The sequence below is a fragment of the Heterodontus francisci genome, chromosome 1, assembly GCF_036365525.1.
Source record: "Heterodontus francisci isolate sHetFra1 chromosome 1, sHetFra1.hap1, whole genome shotgun sequence".
In the NCBI taxonomy this organism is placed as follows: Eukaryota; Metazoa; Chordata; class Chondrichthyes; order Heterodontiformes; family Heterodontidae; genus Heterodontus; species Heterodontus francisci.
In genome coordinates, this window is record NC_090371.1 from 283380671 (window position 1) to 283397604 (window position 16934).

General features: G+C 41.0%; 1 protein-coding gene across 1 annotated transcript; it reads left to right on the forward strand.

Annotated features, from left to right (window-relative positions):
* The first annotated feature begins 4232 nt into the window (after positions 1-4232).
* On the forward strand, positions 4233-15084 carry LOC137377236 (proheparin-binding EGF-like growth factor). Its single transcript, XM_068046780.1, has 6 exons — positions 4233-4422; positions 4913-5131; positions 7373-7559; positions 9351-9509; positions 11195-11283; positions 13635-15084. Exons 1-5 carry the CDS (start codon positions 4368-4370, stop codon positions 11277-11279), a joined length of 705 nt encoding a protein of 234 aa, XP_067902881.1. The 5' UTR covers positions 4233-4367; the 3' UTR covers positions 11280-11283; positions 13635-15084.
* Positions 15085-16934: the final 1850 nt, after the last annotated feature.

The window sequence follows — 16934 nt, forward strand, 5'->3', positions numbered from 1 at the left end:
GCACTTGAAATGCCATAGTATACAAGGCTACGGGCCAAGTGCTGGAAAACGGGACTAGAATAGTTAGGTGCTTGATGGCCAGCACAGACACGATGGGCTGAAGGGTCTGTTTCTGTGCTGTATAACTCTATGACTCTATGTTTCACATTAAATTCCATTTGTCTTTCCTTAGTCCGTCTCCTTAATTCATGAAAACCTTTACACTAGAAAACTGGTAGGAAAAATTAGGAGGCCACATACTCCTTGGAATATAAGTTTCTAAATGGGGTAGACGAACAGAGGAATCAGGGGTCACAAATACACCTATCACTAAAAGTAACGACATAGGTTAATAAGACCATAAAAAAGCAGTTCATTTCTACAGGGATATAATTGGAAAGTTATGCTCAGCATATATCGAACCTTGGTTAGACCACACTTGGAGTATTGCAAACAGTTCTGGTCTCCACATTATAAAAAGGATAAAAAGGCACTGGAGAAAGTTCAAAAAGAATTACTAGAACTGAGAGGTTATATCTATCAGGAATGACGGCACAGGCTGGGGCTCTTTTCTCTAGAACAGAGAAAAGAGAGGGATGGCCTTATAGAGGTCTTTAAGATTATGAAATGGCTTGATGGGTTAGATGTAGAGAAGATATTTCCACTGTGGGGAAGACCAAAACTAGAGATAATTAATATAAGACAGTCACGTATAAATCCAATCCAACAGGGAATTCAGGAGAAATGTCTTTACACAGAGAGTGGTGAGAATGTGGAACTCAGTATCAAGGGAAGTAGTTGAGGTGAATTGTATAGATGCATTTAAGGGGAAGCTGAATAAACACATGAGGGAAAAAGGAATAGAAGGATATGTTGATAGAGTGAGATGACATAGGATGAGGAGACTCCCATGGAGTGTAAACACTGGCATAGAGCAGTTGGGCCGAATGGCCTATTTCTGTGCTGTAAATTCTATGTAATACAATTGACTACATAGCTTGGTAAACGCTGTAATGTTATACTAGATGTACCCAACTTCCTATCATTAATCAACTGTGCACGTCCACTAGTCAGTACAGCACCGTGACTTGATCAGCACCATCTGCTTTCTATTATTCAGCCACATTTCTCACATTCTAGCTATTCTTCCAGCAATTCCATCTGCAGATATCTTCTTCAAAAACCATAGAGGGAGCGCAACGAAGGTTCACCAGTCTGAATCCTGGGATGGTAGGATTGTCCTATGAGGAGAGATTGAGGAGACTGGACCTGTATTCTCTAGAGTTTAGAAGAATGACAGGCGATCTCACTGAAGCATACAAAATTCATACAGGGCTCGACAGGGTAGATACAGGAAGGATGGTTCCCCTGGCTGGGTGGGGGGGGGGGGGGCTGGAACGAGGGAACACAGTCTCAGAATAAGGAGCAGGCCATTTAGGACTGAGATGAGGAGGAATTTCTTCACTCAGAGGGTGGTGAATCTTTGGAATTCTCTATCCCAGAGGACTGTGAAGGCTCAGTCATTGAGTATCTTCAGGACAGAGATCGATTTATTTCTACATATTAAAGATATCAAGAGATATGGGGATTGTGCGGGAAAATGGTGTTGAGGTAGAGGGTCAGCCATGATCTAGTGGAATGGCAGAGCAGGCTCGAGGGGCTGAATGGCCTACTCCTGCTCCTATTTCCTAGTATGTTCCTATGCTTTCTGCAACTTTTAAAAGATCCTTGGAAGTGGGGGCCACTGCCGAGGCTACATTCATTGTCTATCTCTAGCTGTCATGAGAAGTTGGTGATGGGTCTTTTAGATTAGGCCCAGACGAAATGGCTGGGAAGCAGTGCTTTACAACCAGCACAGCACTTTGTAACTCATTGGCGAGGTCACATGTTGGAATATTGAAAATATTCTCTGCACTAAACGTGACAAAATCACTAATTGCATTATAAATAAGGGTTATGATTTTTACACAGCTAGGGAGTGGATGAAGTGTCTGATTTTGTGCTGTTTTGGGCATGAAAACTACAGCACCAGCTTGATATAGTGGAGATTTATTTTAAGCACCTCCAGTAAAAATTCATCTCTGATGGCCCCCATATTTACATGGGCTTGGGAAGAGAGTGTAGGGCTGTGGTTTGGGGATGGATTTCTCTCGGGCACGGGATGTTGCTTCCCGAAATTGGCCCTTGATGTGCTCATAAAACAGGTCCAAAATTTAATTTCTATCCCAATCTGTTTGGGCAGCATTGGCTGAGGGATAATTGTTGGCCAGAGCACTAGGAGAAATCCCCTGCTCTTTGTTGAACAGGAGTTTAGAATCTTTTATGTCCATCTGAATCAGCAGATGGGCCTCGATCCAACTGAGACACCACCTTAGTTGATGACACACTCTCTCGGAATGATATTTCTTGATACAGTTAATTCCCTTTAATGCTCCTTGCACACTTTGATCCAGAACAGATCCTTAGTAACCAGGCTGAATCAATATTATAATTCGTCATCCCTATGGTCTAGCTAATGATTAATACAAAGCAATAGCTAAAAAATCAAATGAGCGGTGGAGGCACATGCCCTAAAGGGTATAGTTTTCAAGATCATCTCATACATTGGTTGGGGATGGGGAGAACAAAAAAAAGGCCTTTCATAAACTCAGGACTTCCCATTGATTTACTTTTTTCTCTCTCAAAAATATACTTTATTCATAAAAATCTGTAAAAAAAAAAGATACATTACAAACAGTTCAAAACGGCATCGTTGACATTCCAGAAAGTGCAAAGGAAATCAGTTTTCTTCAATACAGGAGTAAGTTGCCTCACAACCCTTCCGTTCCATTTTACATGCCATGTACATTTTACAGCAAAACCCATATTTGGTGTATACAGCCCGAGGGGTTTCCCATGGGTCCAGCCCCTCGGTTCACTATGGCAGGAGGACCTTACACAGTGGTCTTTCCCCCATTGATCTACAGCCAATGAAATACTTTTGAAGTATAGTCACTGTTGTAATGTAGGAAACAAGGCAACTATTTGTACAAAGCAAGCTCCCACTAACATCAATGTGATAATGACCAGATAATCTGTTTTTAGTGATGTTGGATAAAGGATAAATATTGGCCAGGACACTGGGGAGAACTCTCCTGCTCTTCTTTAAAATAGTGCCATGGGATCTTTTACATCTGACTGAGAGGACCTCCATTTAACATCTTATCCAAAAGCACTTCTGATAGTGCAGCACTCCCCATTTTACACTCAAGTGTCTAGAATGGAGATTGAAGCCAAGACTTTCCTGACTGAGAGGCAGAGTACTGATCCAAGGTTAGCACTGTAATAGAGCTCATTCATAAAGTTGGGAGTGTTCTGTTCCAGTGACGGCTCTGTGGGCTGATATAGCTTGTTTGCTCTTGCAAACTTTCAAGTATGTACAGCACTTAGGAACAAAAAACCTCCATTGCAAGTGATTCAGCAACACGCGCTTGAAGGTTTTGCATTTTTTTTGATTGTGAGAGGGCGCAGCTCCTCCTGTACTACCCAAAGGGGCTGTTCCCCAACTTCTAGCTTCAGTTCAGGCCCCATGCTCCTCATCTTTGGCCAGCCAGTATGAAAGAGGGTGGAGGTGGGTGTTGGTGGTGAGCAAGTTGGAGGAACTGCTTGTGGGTCTGCTCCTAGTTGGGCATGGCCCATGGGGGTTGGGTGGGGTGAAGAATGGTTACTCTGGATTTTGCCTCTCTCGCACTGTCTCTACCAGTGTGCTTGAGGTCTTCTGTGATCTGTGGGCACCGCAAGGGACTGGAGTGCAGGTTGGACAAAAGGTATAATATTAATCAGCAAGAGTCATTTTCATGACAGCTACGTTTGGATTCCCACATTTAACCATTGCAACTGCCCCTAGTCTGACATTGCTTTATCACTTGAGCCTAAATAACGGTGAGAATACCCTTAGATTAACAGTTATTTTGATGACAAATTCTGATCGTTAATTTCCTAAAGTTTTCTATGCTGGATGGTTTTGGTTATTTGTTAGTAGCGTCTCTCTGGTTTGTTGGAAAGCGGGGCGGGGGGGGTGGTGGGTGGAGGTGGAGGTTGGGGGCTGGGCAGTGTCTCCTTATTGGGTCAATTAGGTGAATTGGGCAAAACTTTCCTGCCCACTGACGGCACAAGGGGAACTGAGTCAAGGTGGGGGGGGGGGGGGGGGGCGGGGCTAGCACTGACGTCACTGAGGTGTGAGTGACAACCTGCTTAAAGTAGAGGAGCGGAGGGGGAGCTCCAGGTGAAGAACACACCTGAAGCATTGCTCAGAGTGCACTCAAAACTGGGGCTCGGCAGGGGAACATTAGCAGCAGCATTGGCACTAAAAACCTCAGCTATCTTTCATTGAAATAATTGTATTAAATATGGTTACATTGCAAGCGTTCCCTCTGTTTCTGCTGCTGCTGGTGGTGACTGCAGGTAAAAGCGTGATTTTTTTTTTGGAAGAAAACTTTTTATATAAAGTTTTGAAGCGTGGAGGATAAAATGTTTATTAAAACATGGGGATCTGCAACAAAAATACACTACAATGGCTCATTTGCAAAAAAAAAAGAGACATTTTGAACTTGTTTTCCTTTACAGATAATGAGTTGTGTTGTGATTTCACTTGAGAACTGAACGGAGCTAAATTAATTCCAGGTTTAATCAAAAGTTTTCAAGATCTGAATTTGCTTAATTCTCAACACAGGGAAGTGCTCCCGGCTTTGGGCCGTGCAGTTTAATGTTGTGTTTCCTTTGATCAGGTTAGAAGCTGTCAAATTGTTCCTGGTATTTGAGTTCTCTTGCGTTGTTCAGGTTCTGCTGTTGATGCAATAACTGGAAACTGCTGATTTGCGATCAGAACACTTTCTTGCGTCTCAGGTCTTTGATGTGCTGTTTTTTTAAAAAAAAAAAATCTCTTTGTGTTCAGCCGGCTTCCGGACAGTGGATGGATCACCTTCGGACAAAGATGAAAATGAGCTGTTGGTTTCCTCAGGGGTCCCAACCTCCAATCCCCCAACTTTCAGCCCCAATGATACTCAACAGTTAACCACTGAGTCCAGTGAGGATTATGATGATGACGACTACACAGACGAACATCAGCTATTGGAACTTGAGGAGTTGCGAGATGGGACGTTACCAGCTAAAGGTTTATAAATTATAATAAAATCTTTAAGCTCATTGTTTATGCCAGGGAGTTTCATAAATTACACCCGGGCTTTACCGTCTCTATTCAGTGTCTAAGACCAATTGTTTAAAACGTCCAGTGTATACTTACTGTTAACTAGTAATGCAGGAAGTGAATGGTCTACTTCATTCTATGCTTAATCCTAATGACAGCAAAATGCTTCCATTGTAAGTGAATTTATGTGACACAAGAATATGGCGACTTAGACTTTCAATTTTGACATGTTAAAATTCATGTGCAAGATTTCTAATTTTCCCAATGTGGAGGGAGACCTGTCCCAGTGACTTCCAACAGCAATGTGAAGTACCATTAGACTATATCAGTCCAACAACTTAAATGCAGTATGGGGATTTCTGAAAGGCGGGCACTGAAATGATACCTCTACCAAAAATTATTCAGTAATGTAACTGAAGCTGCATTCACAACAATGGTAGCTTTGGTATCAAGTGGTTTGTGTTTTTTTACTGATGTGAATTTAATTTATCCCACAGTCGCCAGTCCAACCTGACTTGCGAAGCAGTGTGGAGCCCCCAGGATGCTACTGGTTTGACACCATGTTGAGTGTACAACAAAGTTTTCACTTCTATAATGCTGCTCACACATGGGGAGACGTCTCCCAGTGTCCTGTGTAGGGTTAAACAGGATTTTTTTTAAATTGCTTTTGGACTTTCTAAATGTTACAAGCTTTTATCTACTTGGAGAAGGGTTTGGCGGTGTGTATGAGAATGGATGTGTCCTGAGAAGGGAGATCTGTGTTCCTGCCAGGCACTGTACACTGGATACTGCCTGAACTGACACTACAGGTGTTTGTAATAAAAACAAAAAATGCTGGTAATATTCAGCAGGTCAGACAGCATCTATAGAGAAAGAGACAGAGTTAATATTTCAGATCAATGAGCTGTCATCAGAACTGCAGCTAGACTAGACCTTAGACTAGTGGTGGCATTGTACCTGTGGGCAGCCATTGAACTCAGATTAAAATCAGGGCAAAAGTAAGAATTTAGTGCAACTTCACCAAATGTGCTTAAGGGGGTTCTAAACGTCTATGTAACTGGTTAAAGTAGTGCATCAGTCAATGTGTTGGCCATGTTATATTCTTTGTGGCAGAACTTAAACTCCAACCACACTTGATACAAAACGAGAAAATGCTGGAAACACTCAGCAGATCAGGGAGCATCTGTCAAGAGAGAAACAGTTAACATTTGATAATCTGCGAAGCTATTGCTATTTTAGAGCTTTCATTTGCAAAACTGCCAGTCTAAAGAGGGCAATGAGAATAAAATCAGGAATTTATTGAACTGTTTCTCTAGCTTGAGATTGTTATAGTGCTGGTCTTTACATTAGAAAAGCCTTTTAGTTTTAATCTCATGATGCAAGTACAAACATAATCTGACTTGTGTTATATATTTATCTCATGCCATGATTCCCAAAATGTCTTGTGTCCATTCAATGGATATTTAGTCTGGAACATTTCCTTGGGCACAACCTGGAAGTTACACCTGAAATGATTCCCATTTTGCCAATTTTTCAAGTTACAGCCAATAATCCTCGCAATTTCATTAGAATGTTCCCAAACTCAAAATAGATGTAAATTGGCAAAATTCAGTGTGAACAATCAGGAGCCCAGAAAGTACCAAAGCCACACAAGTATATTTCTACTTTTGAGTCATAAAATTAACATTTTCCACTAATTTCACCATCATTCATACACATCAGGCATGGTCAGTTTAAAAACCTGAAATCAAGGAAATAATTGATGGAGAACACATTACAGGAAAGCATGGTTCATGAATGAAATGAAAATCATATGGGTGGGAGGAGGGGTATTTTGCCTTAGTGAATGCAGAGTTATACTGATGCACACTCAAAACATATTGATGAAAACGCCATTAGAAAAGTATTGTTGCATCACAGCATCAATCTTCTGTGGCAGTCCACGTGTCAGAAATTGTTATCTGAGATGAATTATTTGTGTAATAAAGTGAGAAACTTAATACACATTTGTGCATACCCACTATTTATATTGGGTATGTGCCCGTCTATATAGTGTGTTTGTAGATGTATATATAATAATGGAGGAAAATTGTTTGTACTCTTTTTAAATGTTAGATAAATGAATACAAGTGTTGACCTGGGTGTGGGACAAGAATCTGAAAGCGTGTTGAATGCTATGGAATGACGCGTATTAATTTGTGCTTCCAGTCCAGCCAGTTGTTAAACCCAAGAATGATGCCAGAAAGAAAAAGGGCTCAAAAAAATCTAAGAGTAAGGGAAAGAGAAGGAAGAATGGAAAAAAGAAACAGGAAGATCCATGCAAGACAGATTACAAAGATTACTGCATTCATGGGAAATGTCAATACTTGAAAGACCTCAAAAAACCATCATGTGTGTAAGTAAATCCATGTTCAATAGGACCTTCTGAATAACTGGCCAGTGTTTCTTAATTTCCATCATTCCACCATTGGTGACTGTACCTTCAGCTGCCTGGCTCAAAAATTCTCTCCCCAAACCTCTCTATCCTCTTTTAAGATGCACCTTAAAATTGACCTCTTTAATCAAGCTTTGGCCATCTGTCCTGATTTCTCCTTCAATGGTTTGGTTTCAAAGAAAAATGTCAACAATGTTTTTATTGATGTTTCTCTTAAGCGCCTTGAGACATTTTACTACATGAAATGCACTATTTAAATGTTTGTTATTGTTTATAAAGGCGTGCTGACATACTTTGATTAATTGTTAATTAATCAGTGGCCTCTCAATCGTCTAAGTGGTAGCAGCTGTAACACTGCTCATCTTCATATTAACTGTTGTGACTTTGCAGGAAGTTCCAGTATGACATCATCTGTTCCCTTTATTCAGTATAACTGATTTTCAGAATTGTTGTTGAAGTATTTATGTTTCTAGAATTGTACAGCACAGAAGGGGGCTATTTACCTTCTTTGAAAGAACTATTCAATTAGTCAAACTTTCCCTGGTCTTTCCCCAAAAGCCCTGCAAATTGTTCCTTTTCAAGTTTTTGTGTGATTCTCTTTTGAATGTAGCTTTAATATATAATGCCAAAGTTGGCCCCAGGCTAAAGCGATATGAATTTTTGAAGTCTGAGGGGATGTGTGTTCAAGCTGGAAGTTTATAAAAGTGCGTGGATAAAATCCATAAACTCAGAAAGAGTTTGAAAAAGTTACATAGAATATACAGCACAGAAACAGCCATTTGACCCAATCGTTTCATGCTGGTGTTTATGTTCCACATGAGCCTCCTCCCAATCCTCTTCATCTCATCCTCTCAGTATATCCTTCTACTCCTTTCTCCTTCATGTGTTTATCTAGCTTCCCCTTAAATGTTTCTGTACTATTCATGTCAACCACTCCCTGTGGTAGCGAGTTCCACATTCTCACCACTCTCTGGGTAAAGACGTTTCTTCTGAATTCCCTATTTATTAGTGACTATCTTATATTTATGATCCCTAGTTTTGGTCTCACCCACAAGTGGAAACATCTTCTCTACATCTACCCTATCACCCCTTTCACCCCTTAAATATTTCTATTGAGTCACCCCTCAACCTTCTCTTTCCTAGAGAAAAGACCCCAAGCCTGGTCAGCCTTTCCTGATAGTTGTACCCTCTCAGTCCTGGTATCCTTGTAAATATTTTTATCACTTTATCCAGTGCTTCTATATCCTTTTTTATGAAATGGAGACCAGAATTGTGCACAGTGCTCTAGGTATTTCTGTAATAGAGTTGTAAATGTGTGACCCCCATTACTTCATGAGTATTTGATTAGTCATTTAGTCGTACAGAACTTGAGTATTGCTGAAAATAGAGACATGTTGTCGAAGCTCTTCGTCTTGCACTCATCAGGACAATACACAAGAATAACCAATGTAAGGGAAAAAAACAACTTGTACTGCATGAGAAGAGAGTGCTGATTGGTTGGCAAGTGAACTCTGATTGGTAGAGGCATTGCCATGGTGAATGCACCAGCTTACGCCAAGCTTTGTTTAAAATTTAAACCAGGTAGCAGGACTCTGATTGGTCAAGACATTGCCCTGAGGAATGAACCAGCGAATGTCCTGATGAGTACAAGACGAAAAGCTTCGACAGCATGTCTCTATTATCGGGTATTTAATTATATACTATCAGTTCTACTGATTTTTAAAAATCTCTATTCATATTTATGCTATTTAGATGCCTTCCTGGATACCAGAATGAGCGCTGTGGGATACAGGCCTTGCCTACTGGAACAAATGAAGAGAGGATCGATGGCCTTTCAATTGTCTTAGTGGTAGCAGCTGTAATGCTGGTCATCTTCATATTAACTGCTGTGACTGTTGTTGTGACATTGCAGTAAGTATAACTTGAGAGAATTTTCTCGAACACGAGTGATTAACTCGTCTGCGTTGAGATTGACATTCCCCACCGCTTATAACAGTCGTGTTTGTGCGACTTCCCCACTATACGCCATGGCCAGTATAACACAGTAGCCTATTTCAGTAATCAAGAGGAATGTTCCTTCTGTGCAGCAACCTTTTGCCCTATTGGTACCATCTCCACTCTGAGCTGCATCATTAAATAAACTAGTGTCAGTGCTGATTAGAGGGGATTAGAAGGGCTTAGGTACACAAAAGGTAATTGAACATCAATGAGGCACTATTAACTTTTCTTACATTCTGTGCACCCTAACCAAGTGTCAATTTGTGAGTGAACAATGAAAGTGCTGGAAATACTCAGCAGGTCAAGTAGTATCTGTGGAGAGGGAAGCAGAGTTAACGTTTCAGGTCTGTGACCTTTCATCAGAACTGGCAAAAGGTTAGAAATGCAATAGGTTTTAAGCAAGTGAAATTTTGGGGTGGGGGGGAGTGCAGAAGAGAGCAGAGGGCAGGTGAGATTAAATGACAAAGATGTCATGGGACAAAAGCAAAGAGTTTGTTAATGCTTGTGGTGAAAGACAAAGCACTAGTCCAGAGAGAGTGTTAATGACAGAGAAATGAACAGCTCAGTCTAAAAGCACAAACATGAAAAACCAAGTTTAAGGCAGGCACGTGGTTAAAAAATAATAAAACAACAATAAAAAAGACCAGTCATGCTCTGAAATTGTTGAACTTCAATGTTGAGTCCAGAAGGCTGTAGAGTGCCTAATCGGAATATAAGGTGCTGTTGCTCGAGCTTGTGTTGAGTTTCACTGGAACACTGCAGCAAGCCAAGGACGACAATGTGGGCATGAGAGCAGGGGGGTGTGTTGAAATAGCAATCAACCAGAAGCTCGGGATCATGTTTGCAGACTGAGTGGAGATGTTCCACAAAGCTGTTCTCTTCTCCTCAGCACCCCCCACCACCCTCCCCCCTTCACTTGCTTAAAACCTATTACATTTCTAACCTTTGCCAGCTCTGATGCAAGGTCACAGACCTGAAACATTAACTCTGCTTCTCTCTCCACAGATGCTGCCTGACTTGCTGAGTATTTCCAGAACTTTCTGTTTTTATTTCAGATTTCCAGCAATCACAGTATTTTGGCTTTTATATTATTGTTGAGTAAATGCAGCTGTCTCTGGCCAATAATACACAGAGCATTTGAGATGATGTAACCGGCAACTTTGTAATTGACGCTAATGCAAATTGCTAATGGTTAATATCACTTTTTGGCTGATTACACCTGACAGCCCATTTTAAATGTGGATGGTGGGGACTGTAGTTGACTCTATTCCTGTGACTGCTAACACCTAATGGTGCTTAGAACTTGCAAAATCCAACATTTCTGGGTGTGTGTATCTGAAGGAATTATCTCAACTCTCCTAGTTCACTACATTGCAATTAAACATTCTCAACTATAACTTGAGAATAATTCTGAAACAATCATGTTAAAAAGTATCTACAGCTCAGAAACAGGCCATTCGGCCCAACTGGTCGATGCTGGTGTTTATGCTCCACACGAGCCTCCTCCCACTCTCTCTATTCCTTTCTTCCTCATGTGTTAAATACTAAATCATTTTGCTTTCTTCACTGCATTTCTAATAAAGGTCTCTTTGTTTCAGAATTAGGAGAAAAATGAGGGTCGAACATGACATTTTGAATGAAGAGAAACAAAGACTCAGAACAGAGAATGGAATTGTGGTTTAAAAATGTAAGTTAAACTACTTGTGTTTTTTAAAAAGAGAAATCAGGCCTTGTTAAATTTTTAAAAATCCACATGAGGTACATCTGTAATCAGTTAATAATTTTAAATGGATTTATCAAATGTACGGGTAGAGGGACTTGTGTGGACCTGAACTTCTCAAATTGAACAATGCACTTCAAAAATAGTGCTCTTGAGATTAAAGCTACTTCAGATGTAGTCCAAAGCTGCTAGAATATTCTCATCACGATGATGGCTATCCTATTTGAGAAATGTCTGTATTCATGCTATCGTGTTTTTTTTTCTTTCAAACTGTATAAATTTCCCTTGGAATCTTAGCTCCTTGCTTTTTTTTTGTACTTTTTTAAATGGAAGGTTTGTCATTTTAATGGGCAGGCAACTTAGCAGTGCTTATATACACACCTGAGGAATGAATGGAGCAGCCAAAATTGGCCAAGATATGTCCTGATGTCATTCCCATTATACAGGCTTAAAGTGGCTGCCTACTTGGCACATTTAGCAGCAATGGCGGTGTGCACATATTCCACTCGGAAGGTGTGCTGCCCGCCATATGGGTAAAGGCCGAAGTATCGGTGTCCAGGGTTTGTGTCTAAATGGACATTGGATCCCTTTGGTGTGTAAATGGATTGTCCAAAGCCTGTTTCAGAACCCCTTCCAAAATTGGGCTGCCGTGAACTCAGCTGGTGTCTGGCCTGCCGGGTCTGGCCTGCCGAGTTTGGGCTCACCAAAGCTACCTGTGACCTAACCGCTTTTCTTTGCTGACTGCTGAACCTTTCTGCCAGAAAAGTATTTTAAATACTCACCTGAATATGGAGCTGGGAAGATCAGGACCGCTCTTTCCAACTCCACAGCTGTCCTTTGCACTGTTGCAGGCACCCGCTTGGCCTCTTCCAATTGCACCCTCCCCTGGATTCGATAGATCATGAGGGGTCTGGACTGAGTAGATAGGGAGAAACAGTTCCCACTTGTGAAAGGGTCAAGTACAAGAGGGAACAGATTTAAAGTGATTGGCAAAAGAAGCAAAAGCGAGCGAGTGGTTAAGGTCTGGAATGCATTGCTTGAGATTGTGGTGCAGGCAGGTTCAATCAAGGCATTCAAAAGGGAATTAGACTGTTAACTAAAAAGGAAGAATGTGCAGGGTTGCAGGGTAATGGCACAAGGAAAATTGCTCATTGGGAGAGTCAATGCAGAAAAGCTGGGCCGAATGGCCTCCTTCTGTGCTGTAATAATTCTGTGATATGCCTACCCGAGGATCATTCCCAGGTACGCAGTGAGGCAACATTTAAATCTTCACCAATAAGCTTCCTGGGGACAAGAAGCAGGTGCTGGGCTTATTTAAATGATTGCAGAGGCCCAATATCATGTGGGCTCCGTCACTGGGATCATTCCCTGACAGCAGTCAGAGCCCGCCAGCAGGCGCTCTCCAATCCCTCTCCCCCCACCTCCCGGTCTTTTCTGGCACATGAGTAATTTTCACCTTCCATCACCTGGCTGGTAATTAGAATCGCCAACAGACTCGGTGGGCCGAAGGGCCTGTTTCAGTGCTGTATCTCTAAATAAAATAAAAAATAAAATAAACCCTCCAGGATTGGAAAGTCAATCTCCAGCACACTTTTGCGAGAAAAAAACTTGGGAGAAAAATTATAGGGGCAAAAAAATGATTTCCTTCACTGAACATTTTTGCTTTAGTTAACAAAATATTGGAAATTGGGGGGTGGAGGAAGGGCTGTTTGACTAAAAGTTAAGAATCATCCAATTGGGAACAGTCTTTTCGCTTTCCAATTGACTGTAGGAAGGTGGGACATTGCGAGGATGGACACTTTGGGAGGCCAATGGTGGGAGTGTGGGGGCAGGGCAGTTGGTGGCAAGAGGTCATGTGATTAAACCTCCAGGAATATGTCCAGCCAGTGTTGGTTACCCTAGTGGAGTGCTTTGTCCGCTCATTTGGAGAAACCGTCCGATTTAATTAATCAGGAGAGCAATCCACCTCGGCAACACCATTACCCCTGTATCTGGAAATAGTTGTAGTGATTTGGAATCTAACTGAACTGGGAAAATTTATATTAAGCGGTGTCCTGAAATGTTCCCACATCTGGCACCGTTAATGTTCAGCAGGAAGCATAAAGCAAGGAAGCCACCAATGATGGTGTTTCTCAATGTATCTCTGGTGAGGTTGCCCTCAGTGTGTCTTTTCGTCCATCTTGAGATATGTAACTGAAGATAAAACTAACCAAATTCAGAGGGAAGTGACCTTTTTTAATGTCTTTCCAGAAGGATGTTTAACAGCACACGTGGTATTGACTCATTGATACTAATGGATGAAAAACTTGTATTTGCAGGAAGGACTGCGCCAAACATTTATAACCTGGAGAGGTCGTCCAATGTGCCTATCTTCTGCATCTATTATGGGATGCCCACTTATTTTGCCCTCCAATTTCTTCTCTTTCATCTCTGTTCTTGATGTATACAGTTATTTAAAACTTAGACAAAGCAACATTCTGTGTGACTAATGTGAAACATGGATGAAACAACATTTTACACATATATAGCACTGCTTAACATAAAATGTCCGAAGGTGCTTCACAGTAGTGTTATCAGGCAAAAATTGATACTGAGTCAAAGAGGAGATATTAGGAAGAGTGATTAAAATCTTTGGAAAAGAGGTAAATTTTACAGAGTGTCTTAAAGGAAACTGAAAGGGATAAGGAAGAAATTCTGGAGCTCAAGATCTAGATGGTTGAATGCACAATGGCCAATGGTGGGGTAAAGAGAAAGGGGTGCACAAAAGGACAGAGTTAGAGGAATGCATAGTTCTCAAAGGTTTGGAGTTCCGGTGGAGGATACAGAGATAAGGTGAGGGCAGGCCATGGACAGATTTAACAACATGAATAATAATTTTCAATGTCAGTTGTTGCCGGATCGCCAACCAGTGTAGGACAGCGATCATAAAGGGATGATGGGTTATGGAGGATGGGAGGACATCCAGCAGAGCATTGGATCAGTCTGGAGGTAACAAAAGCATTGAACGGTGTTTCAGCAGCGAATGTACTGGCGATAATACAGATAATATCACCAAGGGAGAGCATGCAGATGAGAAAATGTGTTAATTTGATGTGGCCACTGTTACCAGCTAAGGAGAAAAATAGGATTTGTGCTTTGTAAATAGTTCAAATGTATTGCACATTGATGGGTATTTGAATAAGCTCTATCCCATCTCACCCTTACGCAATGTTAGTCTGTACACATTCAGCAAGGATCACCCTTCGGGATCAGGACCAGGAATTCTGCTTTTTCCATCAATCTTTCCCTCTTGTGTTCCAGGGACACAACCAATTTTAGTATCCATGCAGCCTAGTCGGAGTTTAATGCACTCGGGACAGATCTGGGTCAATTAATCACTGTCCTAACCAGCTTCATCCATGCTGACCCTTAATCCCTCTCTGTTTGCTTCTTGGATTGTTTAAAGTTTGAGTATAAATATTTTATCAAGGAATCCTTCAGGTTTGTTAATGTGTTAGTATTTATTTGTTATTTAATGTTATTTATCTACTTTTTTATAAATTGTAAGAATCAAAAGAATTGAGAATATTGAGAAACAATATATGCAATAAAGAAAGACTTGAATAAATCTGTCTCTCTGCCTTAGCATTAAGAGGACAACTGTTTTCTTTAAATAACTCCCCACAATTCTCTTTTTCCCTTACATCATTCACACCAAAGGTGGAATCTAATGTCTATTTAAAGAACATGTGGCAAAACAGAAAATTAAACTTCAATATAAAACCAAAACCTGTTGGGAAATTTCTAAGAATTTTGAAATTCCTGCACCTATCCTATTGTACACAATGATGTTTCTCTTTTTATTGGAAGTGAACTGTGCACCTTATTTACTTGAGTAGAGATGATAGTTGTACTGACTGTCAGAATGAAACCACTAAAAAAAATTCCAATGTCGCAAGATAGCAAAAGTAATTTAAACAGGTTAACCGATGAAACTAAAAGCAAAATACTGCAGATGCTGGAAGTCTGAAATAAAAACAAGAAATGCTGGAAATACTCAGCAGATCTGGCAGCATCTGTGGAGAGAGAAACAGAGTTAATGTTTCAGGTCAGTGACCCTTCATTAGACTGTCCTGAAATGTTAACTCTGCTTCTCTCTCCACAGATGTTGCCAGACCTGCTGAGTATTTCCAGCATTTTTCTTGTTTTTATAACTGATGAAACTACCTTGAGTAAAATTATATTTTTCTCTCTTGCTGCCAGCCTGGGCTTGGTTTCCCCTGTGTTTATATTGCATCCTTTTGAAGGCTGCATTGAGGCATTTGTTGCCGCCTCCTTAACAGTAGAAACCTCTTGCCCTCTCCCCAGTTGCCCCGTCCTCCTCTCTCGCTGGCCTTCGCACCCATGAGCATATTGTCAAATTCTTTCTGTCCTGCTCGCCCATCCCACCGCCTGAGCCCTGTGGACACTGACGGAGGATCAATAAATCACTGCCCCCTCTCTGCATCACAATCCAGAATGTTCAGCTCTGGGTTTCCTGTAGCAGCTTAATTGGGATGTTCCACCTGGTTTTTGCTCCCATTTATGTCAATTTTATAATGTCAATTTAAGCTGAAATTTTCTGTGCACCTAATTAGACTACACCACAGCATTAAAAAAATCAACGTGATATAACTTGTCAAATCTTATCAGCAAATGAGCATAGGAACAAGAGGAGGCCATTCAGCCCCTCGAGTCTGTTCCACCATTCAATTAGATCATGGCTGATTTGTGTCTTAACATCATCTGCCCGCCTTGGTTCCGTACCCCTTAACATCCTTCCCCAACAAAAAATCTTAATAATACACTGAGAGCAAAATACTGCACATGCTGAACTCTGAAATGAGAACAGAAAGTGCCAGAAATACTCAGCAGGTCTGGCAGCATGTGTCGAGAGAAACAGAGTTAAAGTTTCAGGTCCGTGACCTTTCATCAGAAAATCTTATCAATCTCAGTTTTGACATTTTCAATTGGCCTCCAGCCTCAACAGGTTTCTGGGGGAGAGAGTTCCCGATTTCCACTCCCCTTTGTGTGAAGAATTGCTTCCTGACATCATCCCTGAACAGCCTGGCTCTAATTTTAAGGGTCTGCCCCCTTGTTCTGTGCTCCCCCCATCAGAGGAAATAGTTTCTTGCTATCTACCCTATTAAATTCTTTAATCGTCTTAGATACCTCAATTAGATCACCTGTTAAGCTTGTTTTCCCTAGCGTCTAGAAACTTTTTAAAGTTTTTGTTCAAGGGACCTGGGTGTTGCTGGTAAGTCCACTATTTATTGCCTATCCTTCATTGCCCTTGAGAAGGTGGTGATGAGTCATTTGACTTAGCTGGTAGCTTAGTCTATCAGAGCAATAGCTCTAACTGGGGAACAGAAATAAGCTTAAATTAAATTTTAAATCCCTTGCTGCAAATAGTGTATTAAAAATGAATGCTACTTTTTTTATAAACTCAGTAGACAATACGAGCAATAATTACCATCAAAACAAGCACCCTAACGTTTAATAAGTATGGGATTGGATGTACAGAAGGCATTCAGTATCATGTAAAATTGATTCCCTGCAAATACCGACTTTCCAATGAGAAATTTGAATTGATTAACTTG

Excerpts from the sequence above, each read along its gene's own strand:
- LOC137377236 (XM_068046780.1), top strand. The coding sequence starts at position 4,368 with ATGGTTACATTGCAAGCGTTCCCTCTGTTTCTGCTGCTGCTGGTGGTG. Across the intron at positions 4,423-4,912 it reads GCTGCTGGTGGTGACTGCAG|CCGGCTTCCGGACAGTGGAT; the intron begins GTAAAAGCGTGA and ends CTTTGTGTTCAG. Across the intron at positions 5,132-7,372 it reads TGGGACGTTACCAGCTAAAG|TCCAGCCAGTTGTTAAACCC; the intron begins GTTTATAAATTA and ends TTGTGCTTCCAG.